At 35.3% G+C, this 22,081-nt stretch overlaps 1 protein-coding gene across 1 annotated transcript; it reads left to right on the plus strand.

Moving 5' to 3' along the window:
* Window positions 1–10,524: 10,524 nt before the first annotated feature.
* Window positions 10,525–11,472, plus strand: LOC124914304. Its single transcript, XM_047454820.1, has one exon. It carries the CDS (start codon window positions 10,525–10,527, stop codon window positions 11,470–11,472), a length of 948 nt encoding a protein of 315 aa, XP_047310776.1.
* Window positions 11,473–22,081: the final 10,609 nt, after the last annotated feature.

Here is a 22,081-nt window from a genome sequence, read left to right on the forward strand (position 1 = left end):
GTAACTTGATCTATGCTTGATGGTTTTGAATAATTCAAGCTGGTTTGGAAAGATAACTCGCATATATTTCAAATGGTACCATCCCCAAACCGTGACTCAAATGTTAAGGCCCTCATTCGATCTGTACAAGTGAAGCATTACTACCGATTCAAGTCCTGGGAGCTAGTTGAAACTATGCCACACTTCTAAGCATCATAACTTTTGAAACAATGATTCATTTAGAATGAATGAGATACTGTTGGAAGCTCTTTGAATCAGCTCTCCAATTATATCAAGTATCTCTTCCAGTTAGTTGCATAACTCATCCCAGATCGCTCGCAGTGAAGCTGGTACAAGAACCGAAGGGATAAATAGCTGAAGGCTTTGAAAAATCATAACTCGAGATACGAATGACTATTTAAGCTGATTCAAAAAGGAGGTTCATCCTTATTATGTTGGGAATTTGTCATAAAAATGTCAGAGCCATTGGATCCATGATGCGATCGCGGTGATTTATTTAGTGTGAAGGTGCAATGAAAGAAAAAACTGGAAAAGAAGAAACGAAAAGAAAAAAAATATGTATATATTTTCTTTGTTCCGAGCGTGCGCTTGAATTTTTCCAAAATTCCAAGTAGGTCCCTGTGCAAAAGAAGAAGGAGACCCGATCAGTTAAAAAGAGGGTGAGGCAGTTTTCAAGAAGATTTTTTCAGTTTTCAGATAGGGAGGTTTTGGGAGATCAGTTTTTTTAGGGTTCTGGAGGGCAGTTCTTTAGAGAGAGAAGAGCTTCGACAGTCAAAAGCTACAGTAAGACCTGCAGCAAAATGACGAAGCTGTCCAGGGAGATTCGTCCTCTATTTGCTGGAAAGCTGTCTTGAATACGGTGCGCATGAGTCGCGAGGCTTCTGTTTAAGCTAATCACCCTTGAAGATAGTATTTGAAGAGAGGAGCTCGCATCGAAGAAAACAAAAAATGACGAACAACGGGAACGCTCGGCTGAAGCTTCTGCAACTTCGGTCAATTTGATCTTCTCTCTCGCTTTGTCTCTTCGCTATTCAGGTACCCACACTAATCCAATGTAGATCGTAATGTTGATTGAGGCATCGGTTCTGTACACCGATGTCGTTCGTTTATTAAAATCCGATTGCAAGTTTTGTATATAGATTTCTAGTTTGATTCTTGATTGCTGCATTTTGGTTTTTGTCGCTGGCTGAATGATTAACTGATAGGCGTTAGTTTAGGTTTAGTGTAAGCCTAGATTTAGGGTGAGATTAGGATTCTTTTCGTCCTAAAATTATTGTTGTGTTCTGTTAAAATTGTGAGAATTGCTTTCGTCAAAGAAGGAAGAATAACAATGTGTTGTCTTAGGGTTCTTCAGATGAGGCAGTTACTTTGAACGTCAGGAGGTAATCTTGGTGAGCAGACTAGCTTCTGATGATTAGACGAACCTTCGAAGCGAGCGTGGTGGCGATCTGGAAGAAGGAGATATTCGATCTGGTGTGGCAACTTTTCAATCTCTTCTTCTTGAGGTTGAAATCTGCTCGAATCAACAGGATGAGCGACGGAGGAAGAAGACGAAAGCTAGGCGAAGGAAATGGATGGACCAAGAAGCATCTTCAAATGGGATTCGATTGGAGACGAAGGTCGCCGGAAATCGCCATCGCCGGAAAAGTCGCCGGAGGAGAACGGAGGACCGGCTGGAATTCTGCTGGTATTTTGTTATGTTTGGTTTCCTCCAACTTCTGTTGAGCGTGCCCTTGAATTTGTGAGAATTGCTTTCGTCAAAGAAGGAAGAACAACAATGTGCTGTCTTAGGGTTCTTCAGATGAGGCAGTTACTTTGAACGTCAGGAGATAATCTTGGTGAGCAGACTAGCTTCTGATGATTAGACGAACATTCGAAGCGAGTGTGGTTGCAATCTAGAAGAAGGAGATGTTTGATCTGGTGTGGCAACTTTTCAATCTCTTCTTCTTGAGGTTGAAATCTGCTCGAATCAACAGGATGAGCGGCGGAGGAAGAAGACGAGAGCTAGGCGAAGAAAATGGATGGACGGAGAAGCATCTTCAAACGGGATTCGATTGCAGACGAAGGTCGCCGGAAATCGCCATCGCCGGAAAAGTCGCCGGAGGAGAACGGAGGACCTACTGGAATTCTACTGGTATTTTGTTATGTTTGGTTTCCTCCAACTTCTGTTGAAGTTGTAAAGAGGCCCTTGGGCCTCTTTTATTTTTAAATATACTTAAATACTTTAATTTCGAATTAATTATTTAATCCGATATTAAAGTAGTCCTAAATCTCTTTCCTTCCTTTCAATATAGCCCCTAAACATTCTTTTCCTTTTATTTTAATTTAAAACTTTAAAAAAAAAAAATTTAATAAACTTAGGTCCTGTTTGTTTCCCAATTTTAACAAACCACCTTAAAATGATGATTCTAACATTAAAACCACTTTCAAACTTCCTCAAATTTTCCCAAAAACTCCAAAATATTATTTTCTTCAAAAATAATTTTTTCCCAGAATTTTTAGGGCCCGTTTGGAAAATGTCTATCTTTGTAGTGTCATATCGGGGGTTCCATAACTCCGAAAATTCCAAACTCGATTCCTGTGAGCTTTTAATAATATTTTTTTACTATCTTGTGAAATTTTTGGGAATTTTGGGGATTATTTTTGAAAATGACTCATTTTAATGTGTTGTGTTCGGAGTTCTCTTTAACTCTGAAAATTTTAAACTGGGAAACACTCGGGACCTTAAGTTAATCCACTCTCTTCTCTCCTTTGAGCAAAAGAATAAAATTCTAGTCCTCCAATCGAATTGTTATTCTCCTCATCTATCCTCATTTGATCTTTCTCAGGAATTCTGATTCTCGTTTTTCTTTGACAATGTTGCTCTATGCCTTGCAATGCTCTTTGATGCCTTTTAATGCCTTTTAGTACTTTTCAATGCCTTATCCTTGTCAAATACCCCATGAATAGGACACAAACAAAAGAGTTCTGAACTCAGAACGAAAACGTAATAATCCTTCAAACATCATATGGCCAATTACTTAGGAGTAGAAACTGTCTATAAAGACAGGCGTATAGGACATAGCGCCGTAGGCCCTTTCCTAATACGTAACCAAACACCGAACTCTTAAAACGAATCTCTGATTTTTCTTTTCTTTAGTTTCTTTGGGAAGTAAACTAAAGTGGCGACTCTAAAGTCAATTAGATCGATACATTCGCGAGTGTATCGATTTAAAACCTGTACGGGCCAATTCAATTCGAAAAAAAGGAGCATATGCCAATAATTAAAAAAAAGGGCCACACGCGCCAGAAAACGAATGGGTGACGAAAAAAAGCGCACACAGTGCCTTCTTAATTCTACAAACCAACTGGTGACTATCTTTCTTCTCGAATCTAGGTGGTTGATCATATATATTGTGCGATTAAGTTCTCTGTAAAGAAATGAATTTTTAACATCCAATTGTCACAACTACCATCGAGAACTTGTTGTTAAGGCCAACACAGTGCGAAATGATGTCATCTTTGCAACTAGACTGAATATTCCTCTTAATCTTCTCCATACTTCTGCGCGAATTTTCGAGCGACCAATCTAGCTTTGTATTGATCTATGCTTCCATCAGCCTTTCGCTTGATTTGATACACCCAATTAAATTTGACTGCTCGAGTATCAGGAGGCTTCAGAATGACGTCTCATGTCTCATTCTTCTTGAGAGCGTTCATTTCCTCCTCCATTGCTTCCACCCATTCCTTGACATTCTTTGCTTCATTATAAGAAACGGGTTCCTCATGGTCTATCGCGTTTGCCAAGAAACAAGAGAAGATTGCTACAAAATTAACATCCCTAAATCGACATGGCCTTACATTGTTCATTTTTGGTCGAGATTTTCTCCATTCTGTTGTTGACTAGATTCTTCCTGATGTGAAATTCATTGTAAACTTTCATTTTCTGCTTTTTCATCGACTGAAGTATCTTGAGAAAAAGCAGGGCTCTCTATGTCACTATTATCTCTACTAGAGGAGTTTCAGGTAGACGTGGATATGAGTAGATTATTCTGAATAGTTTCCTCAACATCTTTAATTTAGTTCGAAGAGATTTTGTCGAAAACCACATCTCTCGACACAATACATTTGTGGGTTGATGGATCCATACACCGCCACCCTTTCATTCTCTTGTCATAGACAATGAACACGTACTTGATTGCCTCTGCATCCAATTTGCTGCTTTTCGAGTCTGGAATATGGACATAACAAGTAGATCCAAAAACTCGAAAATACTAAACACTTAGCTTAAAACAAAAAGCATCTCGAATGGAGATTTGAACTTATTTGGGCTAAGAGGAACTCGATTTATGACATGGGCAACATAATTAATGCAATCTTCCCTTAACTACTTTGGTATATTCTTTATATGCAACCACGACTTACAAGTCTCTATAAGGTGTCGAATTTTCCTTTCTGCAATCCCATTCTATTGTGGAATTTCTGGACATGTGAGTTTTCTTTTATGTCATATTTCCTACAAAACAATTCAAACTCTTTTGAGCAAAATTTTTCACCATTGTCTGTCCGCAATACTCAAATTTTCCTATATCTTGTTCTCCTTCTACCGTCTCCTTGAACTCACGAAGTACACCCAAGTGAACTAGGAAAAATCATCCATAAATAACAACATATATTTACTTCCCGAGTATAAGGCAGTCTGAGTTGGTCTCATCAAGTCACTATGAACTCGATCCAAAGGACCCTTGATTCTCGATATAGAGTTGTTGAATGGAATTCGATGAGCCTTCTCATATTGACATCCTTCACACACATTTCCCTCCTCGATCGTCAGATCTTCAGGTAGACCTTTGACAAATTTCTTTCAAGACATAACACTAAGTTTAGTCATATTGAGATGCCCAAGTCTTGCATTCCATAAAAAATAGGTGCTTTTATCGTTCACGTTTTCAATGTACGGATTTAATGCTAAAAGGACAAAGAGATCATTTAACCGAGTTTTAGTGTGAACCACATTAGCCTTGATTTCTTTCACGTTCCTTAAAAACATCACATCATGTGAACCGAGCAACAAGATTTCCAACTTTTATAGCATTTGCTACCAAGAAAAGGTTCTTTTGAATTCCTAGAACATGATAAACATTCTTCAGGGTAATATGTTATCCCTTGTCACTATTAATGACAACTGATCCTTCCTTTTTAACTTCATGAACGAGTTATCTTCTATGACAATGCCACCGCTCCCATTATGAATTCGACTTGATAATAACATGAAGTCATCTCTAGTAACGTGATGTTCGCACCCTAAATCAACGATCGACCTTTGATTGATCTCATCTTTACCATGAGAGGCCTTTATTTGCTTTTCTTTTGAAATTATCACATCAACATGAAAAGCCTTTTCCCAGTCCTCCTCAACATGCTAGTCATATTTTTCTCCAAAATTTGAACTAGCAAAATATTCATCCAAGTTTACTTGCAAATTTTTTTTGAAGTGTCCAGTCTTGCCGCACCTGAAATAGTTAAGGGGCTTCATAGGAATATTTGAAGAATCCTGACATTTTTTTTCCTTCTTCAACTTTCCATTTTTCCAGCTCGATTTCTTCACGACAACGCAATGTTCGACTCCTCATTTATACTCGCTTCAGCCATTTGTGCGGCCAACGACTCTTTAGATGATAATAGATTTTCGAAATCCTTGAACGAAGGTTGTTGTGCCCATCCTTAAATCGAGATGATAAATGGAGTATACTCGGATCAAAGTTCTTGAATAATATACCTCTTCGTTGAGCCTCTGAATTTTTCTCATTTGGGTTTGGTAATGAAATTTCCGAGCATATGTTCTTTACCTTAAGAGAGAACTCCGAGACAATTTCGATTTACTTTGCGGTTGCCAACTCGTTTTCAAGTATCTAGAGACAAGCCTCGTTCTTTTTGTTGAAAAGACAATCAAGCGTTTCCCAAATCTCACGAGTAGATTCACAACCGATGATGTGCTCGAACAAATTGTGGGAGATTGACATCTTGAACACAAATTGCCTTCGCGTTGAGTTTCTTCCACTTTTTTGATGCCTCCACATTTTCAATGACATCCTCATGAGCTACATCATCGCTGTCTAAGACGATGTCCCACAAGTCTTCCCCGATCAAGTACGATTCCATATAAGTCTTCTATATCCGATAGTTTGACTAGTTTAACCATGCTAAAACTGAATCTAGCTACATGACCACCACTTTCTATATCGAATAATAACGATACCTTCTTCATGAATGTAACCAAAGCTCTGATACCATGTAACGAAGTCACAATTAGAACTTCGATGATCGAACCGTGAATAAGTTTATTAAAAAAATGAATAAAGACTTTAGAGAGTGAAACAAATTTGAATGAAATTCTTTATATTAAATTTGTGAAATAAGAATATGATTACATCTTATATATAATCTTATTGATAGAATCGGCTTTATCAATAGAGACGGGGGTCTGGCGATTGATGAAGGCTTAGGAAAAACGGTTTGAAAGAAATCTTGTTAGGGATTTAATTCACTTTCTATTCTACGCAAACCTTTGTAAACACTTGAAACAGAATCAAGTGCGGAAATGTTTACATAGGTTTGAAGCATAGGATCAAGAATGAAAAGATGACAGAAAGGAACAACACAACAGTTTGTTTATGGATATTCAGAGAAAACTCTCCTACGTCACCCCTTCTTCCAATCACCAGAAGGATTCACTGTAATATGCTTTGAATCAAATACAATTTGCACGAATAGCTCATTGTTGAACAGAACAGACTCTGTTCAACTTACAATATGATGAAGAATATCACTCAGCTAAAACGATGCTTTGATTCTAACTCCCTCTTGATTAACACACAGTAAAGCAAGAAAGCAGCTAACAGTTTCGATATAATGAATAGATCGATTAATTTCACTCTTTGTAATTCCAGTAAGCAAGACAGTTCTTCCGTTGTCCTTAAGAATCTTTAAATATGAACAGGTACCAACAGTCGAATCTTCATAATGACACGTGGCGAGCTTCTATTGGAACGCCTCCATAGTACACAGCAAACTCTAAATATAAGGATCGTGGCCGTACACAACAGGTAGTGCGCCGAATATTCTTCAGAAATGTACCTGCAAAACAAGTAATGTGAAGGATATTCGCTTACGTGGCAATGGTTGGTTGGTTGCAGCTGGCTGTCGTACTAATCTTCACTAGAAAGTGGAGCAAGAGTAGCGTACAGCTAAAGCTCGTGGGTAGGCGGGTGTTAGCTTCAAGCAACTACTTAAGCATGGCATAAGACGTATTTCAATTAGACGACCTCGTCTAATGAAATCAGACGTCCCCGTCTAATAATAGGATCCATTAGACCACCAGGTCTAATGGGATTAGACTTTACGTCTAATTACAATCACTTCAGACAAATCTGAAGGAGTTAGACTACACGTCTAACTTTCACCAGTTAGACTGCACGTCTAACTTTCACCAGTTAGACTGCACGTCTAACTTTCACATTCCATTAGACTGCACGTCTAACACCACAAGTTAGACTGCACGTCTAACTCTACGAGTTAGACTGCACGTCTAATTACGGTTCCACTTCAGACTAGTCTGAAAGAGTTAGACTGCACGTCTAACTTTCTCTTTTCATTAGACTGCACGTCTAATTACGAATCCCTTCTGACTAATCTGAAGGAGTTAGACTGCACGTCTAACTTTCTCTTTCCATTAGACTGCACGTCTAACTCCACGAGTTCGACTGCACGTCTAATTACACTAGTTAGACTACACGTCTAACTTCGCTTAGTTAGACTACACGTCTAACTTCGCTAGTTAGAATGTACGTCTAACTCTCTCGAGTTAGACTGCATGTCTAACACCGCTTAGTTAGACTACACGTCTAATTTTGCTAGTTAGACTGTACGTCTAACTCTCTCCAGTTAGACTGCATGTCTTACACTTCTTAGTTAGACTACACGTCTAATTTCGCTAGTTAGACTGCACGTCTAACTTTGTGCATCTAAAGCCAAATCGGTCTAATGAACCTAATTAGGACCAAGTCTAATGAAATCTGATTTCGATACACCTGCATCAAAAACAATTAGACGCATAGATTATCCATTCATCATCAAAATTCCGATAGTCAAACTATTTCAACACTTAGTCAAAATAATTTGACCCAACACTTATGTATAGTAAAATAAAACTTAAATATTAAATAAGAGACTTAAAAGAGTCTCATTTATTAGAGATAATTTCAAGAGACTTGGATAATCAAAGACTCTTAAATAATGAAAAGACACAATTATTATTATTATCACTTGAGTTTCTAACCGGCGCTACCCATGACCAAAAAATTTCTCTCAGCGCCAATGGGGTTTTGATCTTGAATTAGCTGTTGCGGCCACATCGGACGGCATAGTGTTTAATCGAGCGAAGCTCTGGTTTTTAGCACGGGTGATGGCGAGGGGATCATGATGAGGGTTTCGCATGAAGTAATTAGTTGGATAGATGGGATTGATTATTTCCATTAATGGGTGATAATTTTCTACGGGTATTACTCAGCATCATCATGAAGATATCGTCTTGATCATGATGATGTCCTGCAGATAAACCCATTGCAGGTCCCCCATTAATCCAGCTCAAGGGCACCTGATGATCAAATGACTATAGATGATCCTAAGTAATTTAACTCCAAATTCTAAAGTAAATTATAAGAAGAGATCCTTCCATTCATATCCATCTACAAATTTCATCTAACAAAACAAATTAATTCTAATTGATTATATATATATATATATTTAAATATAATTTCTCTTTCATTTATTCATAAAAATAAAAATAAAATGAAATTAGAGTTATCAACCTTTCTATAACAAAATTTATAAAAAATGGATTTATCAAATCTCTTTCCAAAAAAAAAATCAAAACTAAAATTATATATTTTTTCTAATAACTTTTTCAAAAGTTTAAGTTGTTGATTTTATAAATCTTGAACTCTAATGCAGCCTAACCAATTTCCACCATTTCAGAAATCACAAAAAATAAATTAGATTTGACCTTTTTATACAAGCATAAGGTCTATGCCATTTTTTATTTTTAAATAATTAACCATGAAATCTTGCATTTATCTAGATCTAGCTATCTATCTATACATAGAGATGATAATAGATATATTTATCTAGCTGAAAAAATGAAAGCCCTAAGAACGAATAAGAAATAGTTCTTGCGAGACAATTCAAACAAAAAGAATTTGAGCAAGAGGTAGAGTTTTATATGTGAAATAAAAAGAAGAATATGAAATTTATATACAGTGAAATTTAGCTCAAAATCTAGAATTAGAATGCAAGAAGATTACATGTCTATCTTTGGTCAAGAGATAAAAAACAACTTGTATATTTATGGAAACTTTTATTTTAGTTATTGTCGTAAAGTTTTAATACCAATAAAATATAACTATTTTCAAATCATTTATGTGGACTTTAAAAAGAATTGGATTATTTTACATATATTAGTTAATGTGTTGTAATTATTATAATTTTTTTTATTAAACATTTATCTTATCTTAATTATTTTTGCTCTCTCATTAGATTTATGTATATATGGACCTTTATCTATGTATTTAATATTAGTATTATACTATTTAAGAAAATTATAGAGTTATGATAAAGATTAAATAAATAAATTACAACAATCTAGATAATTTTGTATTTTTTAATAATTAATTTATTTATTAAATACCTCAGTTTTTCATTGTTTTTATTTTTTTTGTTAATTCTTTTATTTATAAATTAATTATAAATAAACTTAAGGTGTTGTAATATTTTTTGAGATCAATTATTAATATAATAATCTTAAATAAAGTATAAATTCAACAAATTTTTGTTTAACTCAAAAGAATAAATTAAAGAGGATTAAAAGGTACACTATGTAAATTCTATGTACGACAAAAAAAAACAAATCTTCTTTAGCGAGGCAGCTAGCCTGGTTGTTGTTTAGTGTCACGTTTATTATATTAGTTGTTAAACAATTCATTTAGTAATTTTATTTAAGTCATAACTAATACTTTCTTTTATAGGAAGAAAACATGACATAATCAATATCTCCTCTTTTCTTCAACCGAAAACAAATAATATTTTCTTTTATAGAAATATAAACCTGACTCAGTCGATAACTCAGTCGATAGTTCACATTTTCTTTAACGGTTAAGAAAATAATAATTTATTTATGAGAAAATAAACCATACTCAATTGACAATTCACATTTTCTTTAAATTAAAAATTGATTTTTTAATATTAAAGACTCTATCATTAAAGAGAAACACACTTAGTCTCTTGGTTTTCATATTCCATCTATTAAATGTATTTAAAACCTTTACATATTCTAACCTTTTAGTTTCCCTTATTTTTGTATAAATTTATATTCTTGTAATTGTAATAATACACAGAAATACAATCTTAATCTACAGCAAGTTCTTGCTTACTTATCTTTTCTAACTTGGTATCAGAACCATTATTCGGTTTTAACAAACCTCTGTATCAATGGCCTCTTCTTCATCTTCTTCTGATTCAACCACTCATCTCTTCCACAATCTCACATCCATTAAACTCGATCACAAAAACATTCTTATTTGGAAATCTCAAATCTTACCTACCCTAAAAGGTTATGGTCTCGATCAATTTGTTACTAGAACTAATTCTGCCCCTGAAGCCTTTCTCCAAGTCGATGCTGCTGACGGATCTAGTGTCCTCACTCCAAATCCTTCTTTTACCATCTGGGAGGAGCAAGATCAGAGAATCCTTTCATGGCTTCTCTCCACCCTTTCAGAATCCATCCTAGACCAAGTGGTTGGTGAATCTTGCACTACATCTAAAGCCCTTTGGTCTGCTTTAGAACACACATTCGCCTCTCAATCTCAAGCTCGTCTAATGCAGCTTCGTCTTACACCTCAGACGGTAAAGAAGGGCTCACTCCTGATGGCCGAATATTTACAGAAAATAAAATCAATCATCGATAGTCTCGCTGGTGCTGAGCAAAACATATCTCAACAAGATTTCATCATTTATGCTTTGGGAGGACTCGGTCCTGAATACGAATCTCTCACTATAGCGGTAACCACTCGCACCGACCCCATTGCCATCGAAGACCTCCAAGGAATGCTTCTTACACATGAGATTCGTCTTGAATCACTCCACTCTAACTCTCCAACCGCTAATTTTGCCTTTGGATCGAAAGGGATTTCAAAACCATCCCACTTCCAACGATCGCGGCGTTCGGTCTCCTCTCCGAGTGATTATAATGCAGAAAATGAAACTGTCAATAGATTGAGCTCCAATAATCCTAATGGATATCAAATAAATGGGCCTTCAAGTTTATCTAAATTTTCACACTTCGACCGGGCTTCTACTATCGGGTTAGGGGGTCCTTCTACTAATGGGCCTTCTATTTTGGGTCGTGGGCCTCGTGGGCCCAATAGAAATAAAATATAATGTCAATTGTGTGGTTGTTTTGGTCATGCGGCTAATGTTTGTCGATCGGGTCTGTTTTGTAATATTTGCAACTTTACAGGTCATTCGATTGAAACTTGCCGACGTCGTCAGAATCAAAATTCAACGACACACTCTTCTATGATGGCTACACCTTCTTCTGTTTATGACTCGGTTTGATATCCCGACTCTGGTGCTACTGACCATCTCACGACGAACCTTGACAATCTTAGCATCTCAACTCCATATAATGGTACAAAAACTAATAAAATGGGAGACGAAAACTCTCTTCCTATTTCTAATATTGGGCAATCATTCATTCCATGTTCCAATAAAAACCTTCATCTACGTAATATATTGCATGTCCCATTAATAACCAAAAATCTTCTAAGTGTTTCCAAATTTTCTGTCGTTAATAGTATCTTTTTTGAATTTCATCCAAATTATTGTATTGTCAAGGATTAGGTCACGAAGAGGGAACTCCTTCGCGGCACACTTAAAAATGGACTATATCGCCTAAACTCAATCGTCAACCCTCCACCCACTCATCAAGCTCTTATTGGAACTCGTTCATCTGCCAACTCTTGGCATCATCGTCTTGGACACCCTTCATTTACCTTTACTTATGTCTTCTTTTCATTTACCTATTATTGGCAACAAAAAATTAAGTTTTTGTGAATCTTGTCAATATGGAAAAGCACACAAAATTCATTTTCCTATTTCTCAATCTCGTTGTAAGTCTCCATTAGAATTAATACATTCTAACGTTTGGGGTCCTACTCCTCTTTTCTCTACTAACGATTTTCGATATTTTGTCCATTTTATCGATGACTACAACCTCTTTACTTGGCTATATCCTATCTATAGAAAATATGATGTCTTGCCAACTTTTATTAAATTTAAAACACTTGTTGAAAATCAATTCAACACATCTATCAAAACTCTACAATCTGATTGGGGAGGCGAATATAGGAGTCCGAAATCTTATCTTGAAACTCATGGCATCCAAAATCGTCTATCATGCCCTCATACAAGTGAATAAAATGGTTTTTCTGAACACAAGATTTGACACCTTATAGAAATGAGCCTCACTCTTCTTGCTCATACTTCTATGCCCCTATCTTATTGGGATGATGCATTTTTGACAAGTACGTATCTCATTAATCGTCTTCCTTCAAATAGTAAACCTCGTCAATCTCCCTTTGAAATTCTTTTTAGTCGTCCTCCTAACTATCTATTCCTTAAAACTTTTGGATGTTCTTGCTTTCCGCTCACTCGATCATGTAACTCTCACAAAATTGATTTTCGAACTTTAAAATGTATTTTTCTTGGCTATAGTCCAAATCACAAAGGCTATCGTTGTCTACACCTTCCTTCCGGCAGAATATATATCTTTCGCACGTCACTTTTGATGAACAAACATTTCCATTTAAAAGGACATTAACAAAATCTACCAATCTTTCTACACCAGCAGTCTCTCCAATATCGCACTTTCCTTTTCTGCCATGTTCATCACCACCAATCTCCCCAATTTTAACATCACAAATCCCTATAGTACCATCTTCTCCAACATCCTAACACTCATCATCATCATCAAACTCCAACCATCCATCTTCACCAATCAACTCGCCAACATCAAACTCCTATCAACCATCATCATCAACCAACTCATCTTCAATCAATCCTCCTACTCCCACACGTGGACTTACCACCGTATACATGCTCCTGAATTTTCCTCTCATCATATGATCACACGTGCCAAAACTCGTGCCCTTCACAATGCTAACATTTCCACCATCTCCACCTCTCCACCTACATGTTTCCCACAACCAATAAAGATACTCAATGGCGTTCTTCCATGGGAAATGTGTTTCATGCTCTAATTCAAAACAAGACGTGGTCTCTTGTTCCTCGATCCTCGCAGAATATCGTGGGTTGCAAATGGGTTTTCAAAATCAAACAAAGAGCCGATGGTTCCATTGAACGTCATAAGGCTCGTTTAGTTGCAAAGGAATTTCATCAACAAGAAGGCATTGGCTATCTTGAAACATTCAGCCCAGTTGTCAAACATACTACCATTCGAACCATCCTCTCACTTGCCGTCACTCGGCAATGGCCTATTCATCAACTCGATGTTAGCAATGCCTTTCTACATGGAATTCTACACGAGGAAGTTTTTATGTCTCAACCGCCTGGGTTCACTCATCCTGATTATCCTGATCATGTGTGCAAACTTCACAAAGCACTCTATGGACTCAAACAAGCTTCCCGTGAATGGTATACTACCTTGAAATCTGCTCTTCTTTCCATTGGTTTTCAAGAATCCAAAAATGATTCTTCTTTATTCATGTACCACTCTCCACAAATTACATCGTTATTTCTTGTCTACGTGGATGATATTATATTCACTAGTAACTCTTCCTCTCACATCTCCTCAATCATCTCTCAACTTAACCACATTTTCCCCCTTAAAGATTTAGGTCCACTACACTATTTTCTTGGGATTGAAGCTCATCGATCTACCTCCGGCATTTTTCTCTCTCAATCAAAATATATCAATGACATTCTTATCCGAGCCAATATGAGTGACTCAAGACCTCTTAATACTCCAATATCTTCTAGGTCATCTTTATCTCGCCATGATGGTGATACTCTTCCTGAACCATTTTTGTATCGCAGCATTGTTGGTGCTCTCCAATATTTGACGCATACTCGACCTGAACTAGCATTTGCTGTCAATCGTGCATGCCAATTCATGCAGTCTCCTACCACCACTCATTGGTCTGCAGTAAAAAGAATACTCCGCTACCTTCGTCATACTCCTCATCATGGACTTTTCATTTGTCCATCATCTTCTCTCGATATATATCTGTCTTTTCTGACTCCGACTGGGCTGGTTGTCCAGACAATCGTCGCTCCACAACTAGTTACTGCATATTTCTTGGTGACAATCTTATCTCTTGGAATTCAAAGAAACAACAAGTTGTTGCTCGGTCTAGTACCGAGTTTGAGTATCGAGCTCTAGCTCATGCCACTACTGAACTCATTTGGCTCTAATCCTTGCTACATGAATTTTGCATCTCCCCACTTCAACCTCCCACTCTATGGTGTGACAACATTGGTGCTGCATTTCTGTCGGCCAATCTAGTTTTTCATGCTCGTATGAAACATATAGAGATTGATTTTCACTTTGTTCGCGAAAGTGTTGTTCAGAAAGCTCTTTACATCCGATACATACCTACTGATGATCAAACTGCCGAAATCCTTACCAAAGGACTTACGTCAAACCGATTTGCTTTATTGCGTAACAAACTCACGGTGTGTGCCTCCCCGTTTCGTTTGAGGGAAGGTATTAAAGACTCTATCATTAAAGAGCAACACACTTAGTCTCTTGGTTTTCATATTTCATCTATTAAGTGTATTTAAAACCTTTACATATTTTAACCTTTTAATTTCCCTTATTTTTGTATAAATTCATATTCTTGTAATTGTAATAATACACAGAAATACATTCTTAATCTACAACCAGTTCTTGCTTACTTATCTTTTCTAACTTTTAATAATAAACAAGTATCACGAGAGTCTAAACAAAAGTTTTCATTTAACTTAAAAAATAATTTATTAAAAATTTTGTTTAATACACTAAGGTAACTTATAAGTGAAATATGTTTTAATAGACGTGTTTGATTCTTAGTTAAATATGGAATGTCGTGCTAATTTCATAAACTCGTCAAATTAAAAAATAATTTAATTTTATATTTTCTAGTTTTTTGACAATTTTAAAATAATATTTAAAATTTATACAGTGAAAAAATGTTTTTACAAATATTTAAGTTTTTATTATACTAATTGGAGAAAAAAATTGTATAAATTTTTTGTAAGTGCCCATGTAAAACTAGTATCATTCTAATGGCGTGTGATTGAACTACATCTTTTTGTTCAACTAAATTTATTTTTAGATTTGGTATATCTATAATGATGCATTTTAATATACATGGAATATTTAAAAAAAATGATATATTTTAATTTTCTACCTATAAAAGATAAGCATTTAGAATGACACCTTATTTAAATTATTACCTTGTCTATGAGTTTCCTAATTATAGAACAACACTCTTCTCTTATTTTATTTCAATAATACTTAATTGATTATTTTCAAATAACTCTTATGTTATGTTTAAGATATCTAGATAAACAAAATATTATATACAAAAAAAAATATATATATATATATATATATTAGAAAATAAATTATTATTGTTGATAATAAATTGATAAGTGAATTGTTGTTTAAATAGTGAGAGTTAACTAAAATTATTTTTAAATTAAATAAAGCCCAGTAAAAAAAAATAGACTTATTGTATTTCAAAATACTCTAACATTCTTACTATCGTCTTAATTGTCAATGACAATAAGTGTATCGATTATATTAGTTAAATATATATTATATGTTATTAATATATTTGTTTGAAAAAATCTATTAAGAAGGTTCAAAGTCAAGAGTTTTGTCTAAATTTCTATTCTCGTTAAAAAAAATATATCAAAATGTTAACTCCCTAAATAATAAAAAATTGGTTTGACATTTTTACTTTCAAAATTTTAAAAACAAAATATCGGTTTAAAATTTGAACTTCCTAAATTCAAAAAACAATATTGGTTTGACATGTTATCTTATTATTTTTTTTATAAAAAAAAGTTATTAATTCGACATTTTAACGTTCTAAATTCAAAAAATAAATTTAATGTTCAACATAGTTAACGTGTTATAATGATAAAATAATAAGATATTTTATTTAAATATATATATATATATATATATATATATATATATTGCAAATACAATTTCGAGCTGAAAAAGTAAATTGTGAATCATAAAATCACATAAATTTGATTTTCCCTATAGTTCTAATTCTAATTTCAATTTCAATTCTTAAATGTAAATAATATGTCAAACTTAGGAATTAAAATTACAATTCTAATTCTAATTCCATAATACAAACCCTAAATATATTCAACCCTCATTAGTGATCTAATAGTTATTTCAAAACATTTAAAAATACATAGCAGGTGCTCTACAAATTGAGCAAAAATTCTTTTTCATGAGCCATTTCTTAATACACTAAAAATGGTAAATATGATTACAACCAGTTTGCATTTATCCTCCTTTTCTTGGTTAAACTCTTCCTGCAAAGTGCAATTATACCAATTATTAATAAATACATGAATTTAAATGCGATCAAAATTAACATATAAAATGGATAATTAATATATAAGATATCACCTACCTGGCAAATGGAATATGCTTCTCCTTCATGCTCACTCATTGAAAAAGACTGGCAATGCATCAATCTCTCAATACTCATCATAATCTCTCCCTCATTCAATCCAGCTTCATGGTCAACTTCTTCTTCCATGGGAATTATTGATATTTCCTATAATGTAATGTATGCAACATTTTTTTAATTGTCTTAACTATACCAAATTCAAATTTATATAAAAAATGTTATTATTATTACCTCACAAGGCATTGTAATTAAGAAATTATCATAAGTTGTGAAATTATCATCGATGACAGTAGTAGCAGCGGCAACAGTAGCTGCTGCATTTTGGCCAGTTGATTTAAAGATGGAGCTAATAAGCTTTACATACATAAGACAACAAAGTAAGTACGCTATGTTATTATTATTATTATTATTTAAATAAAAAGATAAACTCACTTCATTTTGTGTGTTGAATAAATTTTGAATCATCCGAGCCTAATGAAGATTACAGAATTAATGATATTTATTTTCTATAATGAATGATGATATCAGTAAAAGAGTAAAAAATATATATATACATACCAGGTTCCTTCTTCTTCCAGTTGTGATTGATCTACTATGTTGATAAATGGCGGGAAGATGTGAAGCATTATTATTATTATTGCGGCTGTTACGCCTGGATGACGACGGTCTAGTAGCAGCAGGAGGAGCACTACTCTGGATGGGCCTGGAATGGCTGTTGATAATATTAGTGTCGGTTGAAGCTCTAGCAATATAATTATTCATGATTTGTAGAGTATAATTCTGTGTCCGGCTCCAATCGTTGTTGGGGATTGACATAACCATGATTAAAACTGGGAGGAGGTGATTGATTTTGATTAGGACGAGAAAACTCATTATAAAGATCAATTGGAGAGAGATGGTGGAAATTCCTGTCGGCGCCACCCATGGCCAAGAAATTCCTCTCGGCGCCGATGGGGTTTTGAACTTGAATTTGCTGCTGCTGCGGCCACATCATGGCCGGACTACTGGTTTGGATCGGAGGTGACGGCATAGTGCTTAAACGAGAGAGGCTCTGGTTGTGAGCATGGGTGATGCGAGGGGATCATGATGAGGGTTTTTCATTATGTAATTGGTTGTCTGAAGAAGATGGGATTGCCGATTTTCATTAATGGGTGATAATCTTCTACGAGTATTACTCAGCATCATCATGGAGATATGGTCTTGGTCATGATGATGTTCTGTAGATAAACCCACTACAGGTCCCCGTTAATCCAGCTCAAAGGCACCTGATGATGATCAAATGACTATCGACTTTATCGATTCTAAGTAATTCAACTCCAAATTCTCAAGTAATCCGTTACTATTGTTAGAAGCTGTTCATATCTATTTGCAAATTTCATCCAACAAAACAAATTAATTAATGTTTATCATATTTATTTTAAAATAGTGTACAAATATAATTTTTCTTTCATTTATTCATAAAATAGTAAAAGAATAAATTAAATTAGAGTTATGAACCTTATATAACAAAATTTATCAAAAATGGATAATCAAATCTCTTTCAAAATATTTTCAAAAATTAGTTGATTTGACCTTTGTATCTCAAGGTCTCTGTCATTTTTTTTTTTCAATTTAAAACAATTAACCAAGAAAGCTTATATATATTTATATATATATATATATATATATATATATATATATATATATATATATATATATAAAGAGACAATAGTAGATATACTTACCTGAGAAATGGAAGCCCGGACAGCTGATGAATAACTTTTACTAGGCAAGTAGAAGAGAAGCAAGAAAATGATTTCAGATGTGAAATAGAAGAGAAGTATAAACAGTTTATATACAATGAATTCTCAAATGAAATCATAGACTTAAGTATACGTGAAGATTACATCTATATCACATAGATAGAAAAAAATATTATTTTAACAATAACTTTTTATAATTTTTATGGAACTTTTCTTTTAGTTATTGTCATAAGTTATTAATAATAATAAAAAAAATGTAATTATTTTAAAATATTTTTTTTTTAGAACTTTACAAAGAATTAACATATAATTTTACATATAATTAATTTTCTGTAATTCTTATATATAACTTTTTCATTAAATCTTTCTAATTATGTTTGTAATCTTTGTAGATTGATGTACTTATGAACCTCATTTAATATTAGGATTATAATATTTAGGAAAATTATACATGGTAAAAAAAATAAATAAATAAATTACAACAATCTAAATAATTTTGTATTTTAATAATAATTAATTCATTTTAATCAGTAGCTTAGTTTTCATTGTTTGCGTTTTAAGTTTAAACGGACATTCATTAGAGTGTCATGTTAGTTCTCCTTTAATTATCAAAAAAATATTTTATTTTTGATAATTCATTTATTTGTGAATTAATTATAAATAAACTTAAGTGGTTGAAATATGATTTGGAGATCAATTATTAATAAGATCTAATAATAACACTCAATAGATTTTTTGTTAGGATCTAGGTCACGGCTGGAGGACCGGGGTTGGGCCGGTTAGCGCGTTTCACTCAAAGAGTGGTGATTAATCCGGTTAGAGATTAACACCGGGGTTTCAATACTACACAAACTATCACAAACCCTTGAACCAGGTTCAAGCGCGGAAGAGGTTTGTTTCAGGTTGAAGCAGCACACTCACGAGATAAGCAGAACCGGTTTTGGATGATATAGGTTTGAAAATTGATTGGTCGGTTTTTGTAACTTGGTGATTCGGTTTGGATAGGGTCGAGTAGGTTAGAGCGGTGTAGGTAGTAGTACAGGTCGGTTAAAAGTAGAGTCAGCAGAAAGTAAATAACAAGACAGATTTTTTATGGATGTTCGGAGATAAAACTCCTACGTCACCCCTTCCTCTCGAAACCGCGAGAAGGATATTCACTAAGGAATACAAATACAATTCGGTCGAGACTTATTTCCTGCTCGATAACACCCGTATAATTTATACCGAAATTGTAAATACTATACTTCAACTTAGCACTTATGCTTTCTAGAGATAGAACACACTGTTTTCACTTGTGAATTAATTGCTCGTTGTGTCCCTGTATATCCCAATATGTCCCATGTCTACTCTTCTTCAGCTGCTCCTTTTATAGGTGAAATATGCCAACGGTCATATTTCATTCCCTTGAATTTGATTGACTGAGTAGAGGTTCATTGATACAGACCTGGCGGTCAACTGTTCAGACCTGGCGGTCAACTGTTCAGACCTGGCGGTCAACTTTACAGAGTTGGCAGTCTGTTCTTCCGATGTGTAAGACAAACCTGCTAGGTTTGTCTTTTACTCAATATGGTGACTGTCTGTTAGACAGTTGTCTGTACTTGGAAGATTGCCTTTCTGATTTATCCTGAAGTGGAAAGATCCTGTAGGACTGTCTTCTACAGCCTGTAGACTTTCCTCAGACTTGTATGAATATGGAAGTGCTCAGTCTGTTCCTTTGGTATCGTTCTCAACAGATACCCGAAGTATCTTCTTGTGTTGGTCGGTCATTTGACTTAACCGGATGACTTCCGGTATGATTGGTTTAACCGGACAGCTTCCGGTGTGATTGGTTTAACCGGATAGCTTCCGGTTATTCCTTTGCCTTCTATCTGATCGGTTGTCTGGTGTTTCCGATTTTTAGCTTTGGCCGATCCTTTCTTTGTGCGGTCATGTTCCGAATGTTCCTGGTCGGTTTAATAGCTTGACCGGTTAATCTTCTTAACCGGTTCATTTGTTTGACCGGTCCGGTTCCTTGTTCCTGCATGGAAGGTTTATTTATGTTAAGTTCTGTAAACCGGTCTAATTTTATCTAACAATTTCTCCCTTTTTGATTATTTTATTTAACATTATCAAAACTATGTAAGTTTGCAAACGTAGGCCGGTTCTTTATTTGACCGGATTTTTGAAACTGACTTGGGAGAATTTTTCGAAAAATTTTTGGAAAAATTTTGAGAAAAATTTTGAAAATTTTTATCTTTTATCTTATCAATTTCTCCCTTTTTGATTATTTTATTTAAAATTATCAAAACCATGTAGAAATGCAAGTATAGGCCGATTTCAAAAATAGCTTTATATATATAGAAGTAATCGAAAAAGGGAAAATATTATATAAACACCGAAATAAACATAGTTTAGGAAAAGTGAGCCCATATTCTGATTCGGAAAATCTGAAGCCGTCCATCATATCATCGGTTGGTTCTTCCTCATCCGGTCTTGACGATGAACCTTCAGTTTGCGGTTGACCGCCCGTGCTGATTGGAACCGCTTGTAGAACTCGCTGTCTTGTAGACCGCGACTCGAGATGCTCTTCGTCTTCATCATCGGTGTGCATGGCTGGGTTCAGTTCAGTGTCAATAACCGTTTCAGCGATCCTTTCCAGCAGCCCGGCTACCTGAGCCTTCTTTGATAGTATTTTCCGTTTTCGTTTTGCCGGAACCGAAGAGGAGGAAGCTGCCTTTTTCTTCTTGTGAGCGTTTGCAAATTCATCAAGTCTTTGTCTTTCAGTATTTAACCGCTCTGCATCCTCCGCAGCTTGAGCGGCTATGGACCTTGTAAGTCCGGGATATCTAGCCGCTGTGTTTCGTTCGCGTTCGGCTATTTCTTTTTCAGACAGTCGCGGTGCTTCCTTTTCTTTCCGCGCTTCTTCGTCCAGCGCATCCTGAACTTCTTTAGCTGCTCGGGCGTTGGCTTCCTCAACCGCTATGTCAGCATTGATCTTGGCATTTATCAACTCATTGACCTATTCGGTTAGCGCCTTAAGATCGGCTTCAAGCTTGTCGTTGCGGTCTTCAAGGCGTGCATTCTTCTTTTCCAGATCTGTGACCCTGTCAAGTGTCGAGCCGACTTCATTTCTTGACCGCCCTAGGTCCTCATCGACTTCTTTGAATCGTTGCTCAGTTTCCCTTTCAAACCGATCCATGTCATCCACTATCCTTGAGGTCTTTTCTTCCAAGTCCTCGGTTTGTTTATAATTCTCGTTGTGCAGAACCACGTCGTTCCGGTATTCGTTTTCGATGACTGTGATCCGGTCCTCTGCCTTTACGAGATCATCCCTCGTCTTTTCGGCGAACAGGAGTGTTTGGCGCATGGCTTTCTTGACTTTTGTCTCCAATGGTTGAACCGTTGAGTCTACAAACTCTTGAATAAGAGACTTGACCCTTGCTTCTGTGACGCCCGGTTCAGAAACCCCAGGTTGATTAGTTTCAAGTTGCCCGGTGAGAGGAGTCCCCGTCCTTTCGTCGGTTTTGTTTATTACCGTATCTGCCAGAGGAGGTGTTGTACCTTGATTCTGACCGTCATCGGTCTCAGGAGCTGGAGAATGCGGTG

This window comes from Impatiens glandulifera, chromosome 9, assembly GCF_907164915.1.
Source record: "Impatiens glandulifera chromosome 9, dImpGla2.1, whole genome shotgun sequence".
NCBI lineage: Eukaryota > Viridiplantae > Streptophyta > Magnoliopsida > Ericales > Balsaminaceae > Impatiens > Impatiens glandulifera.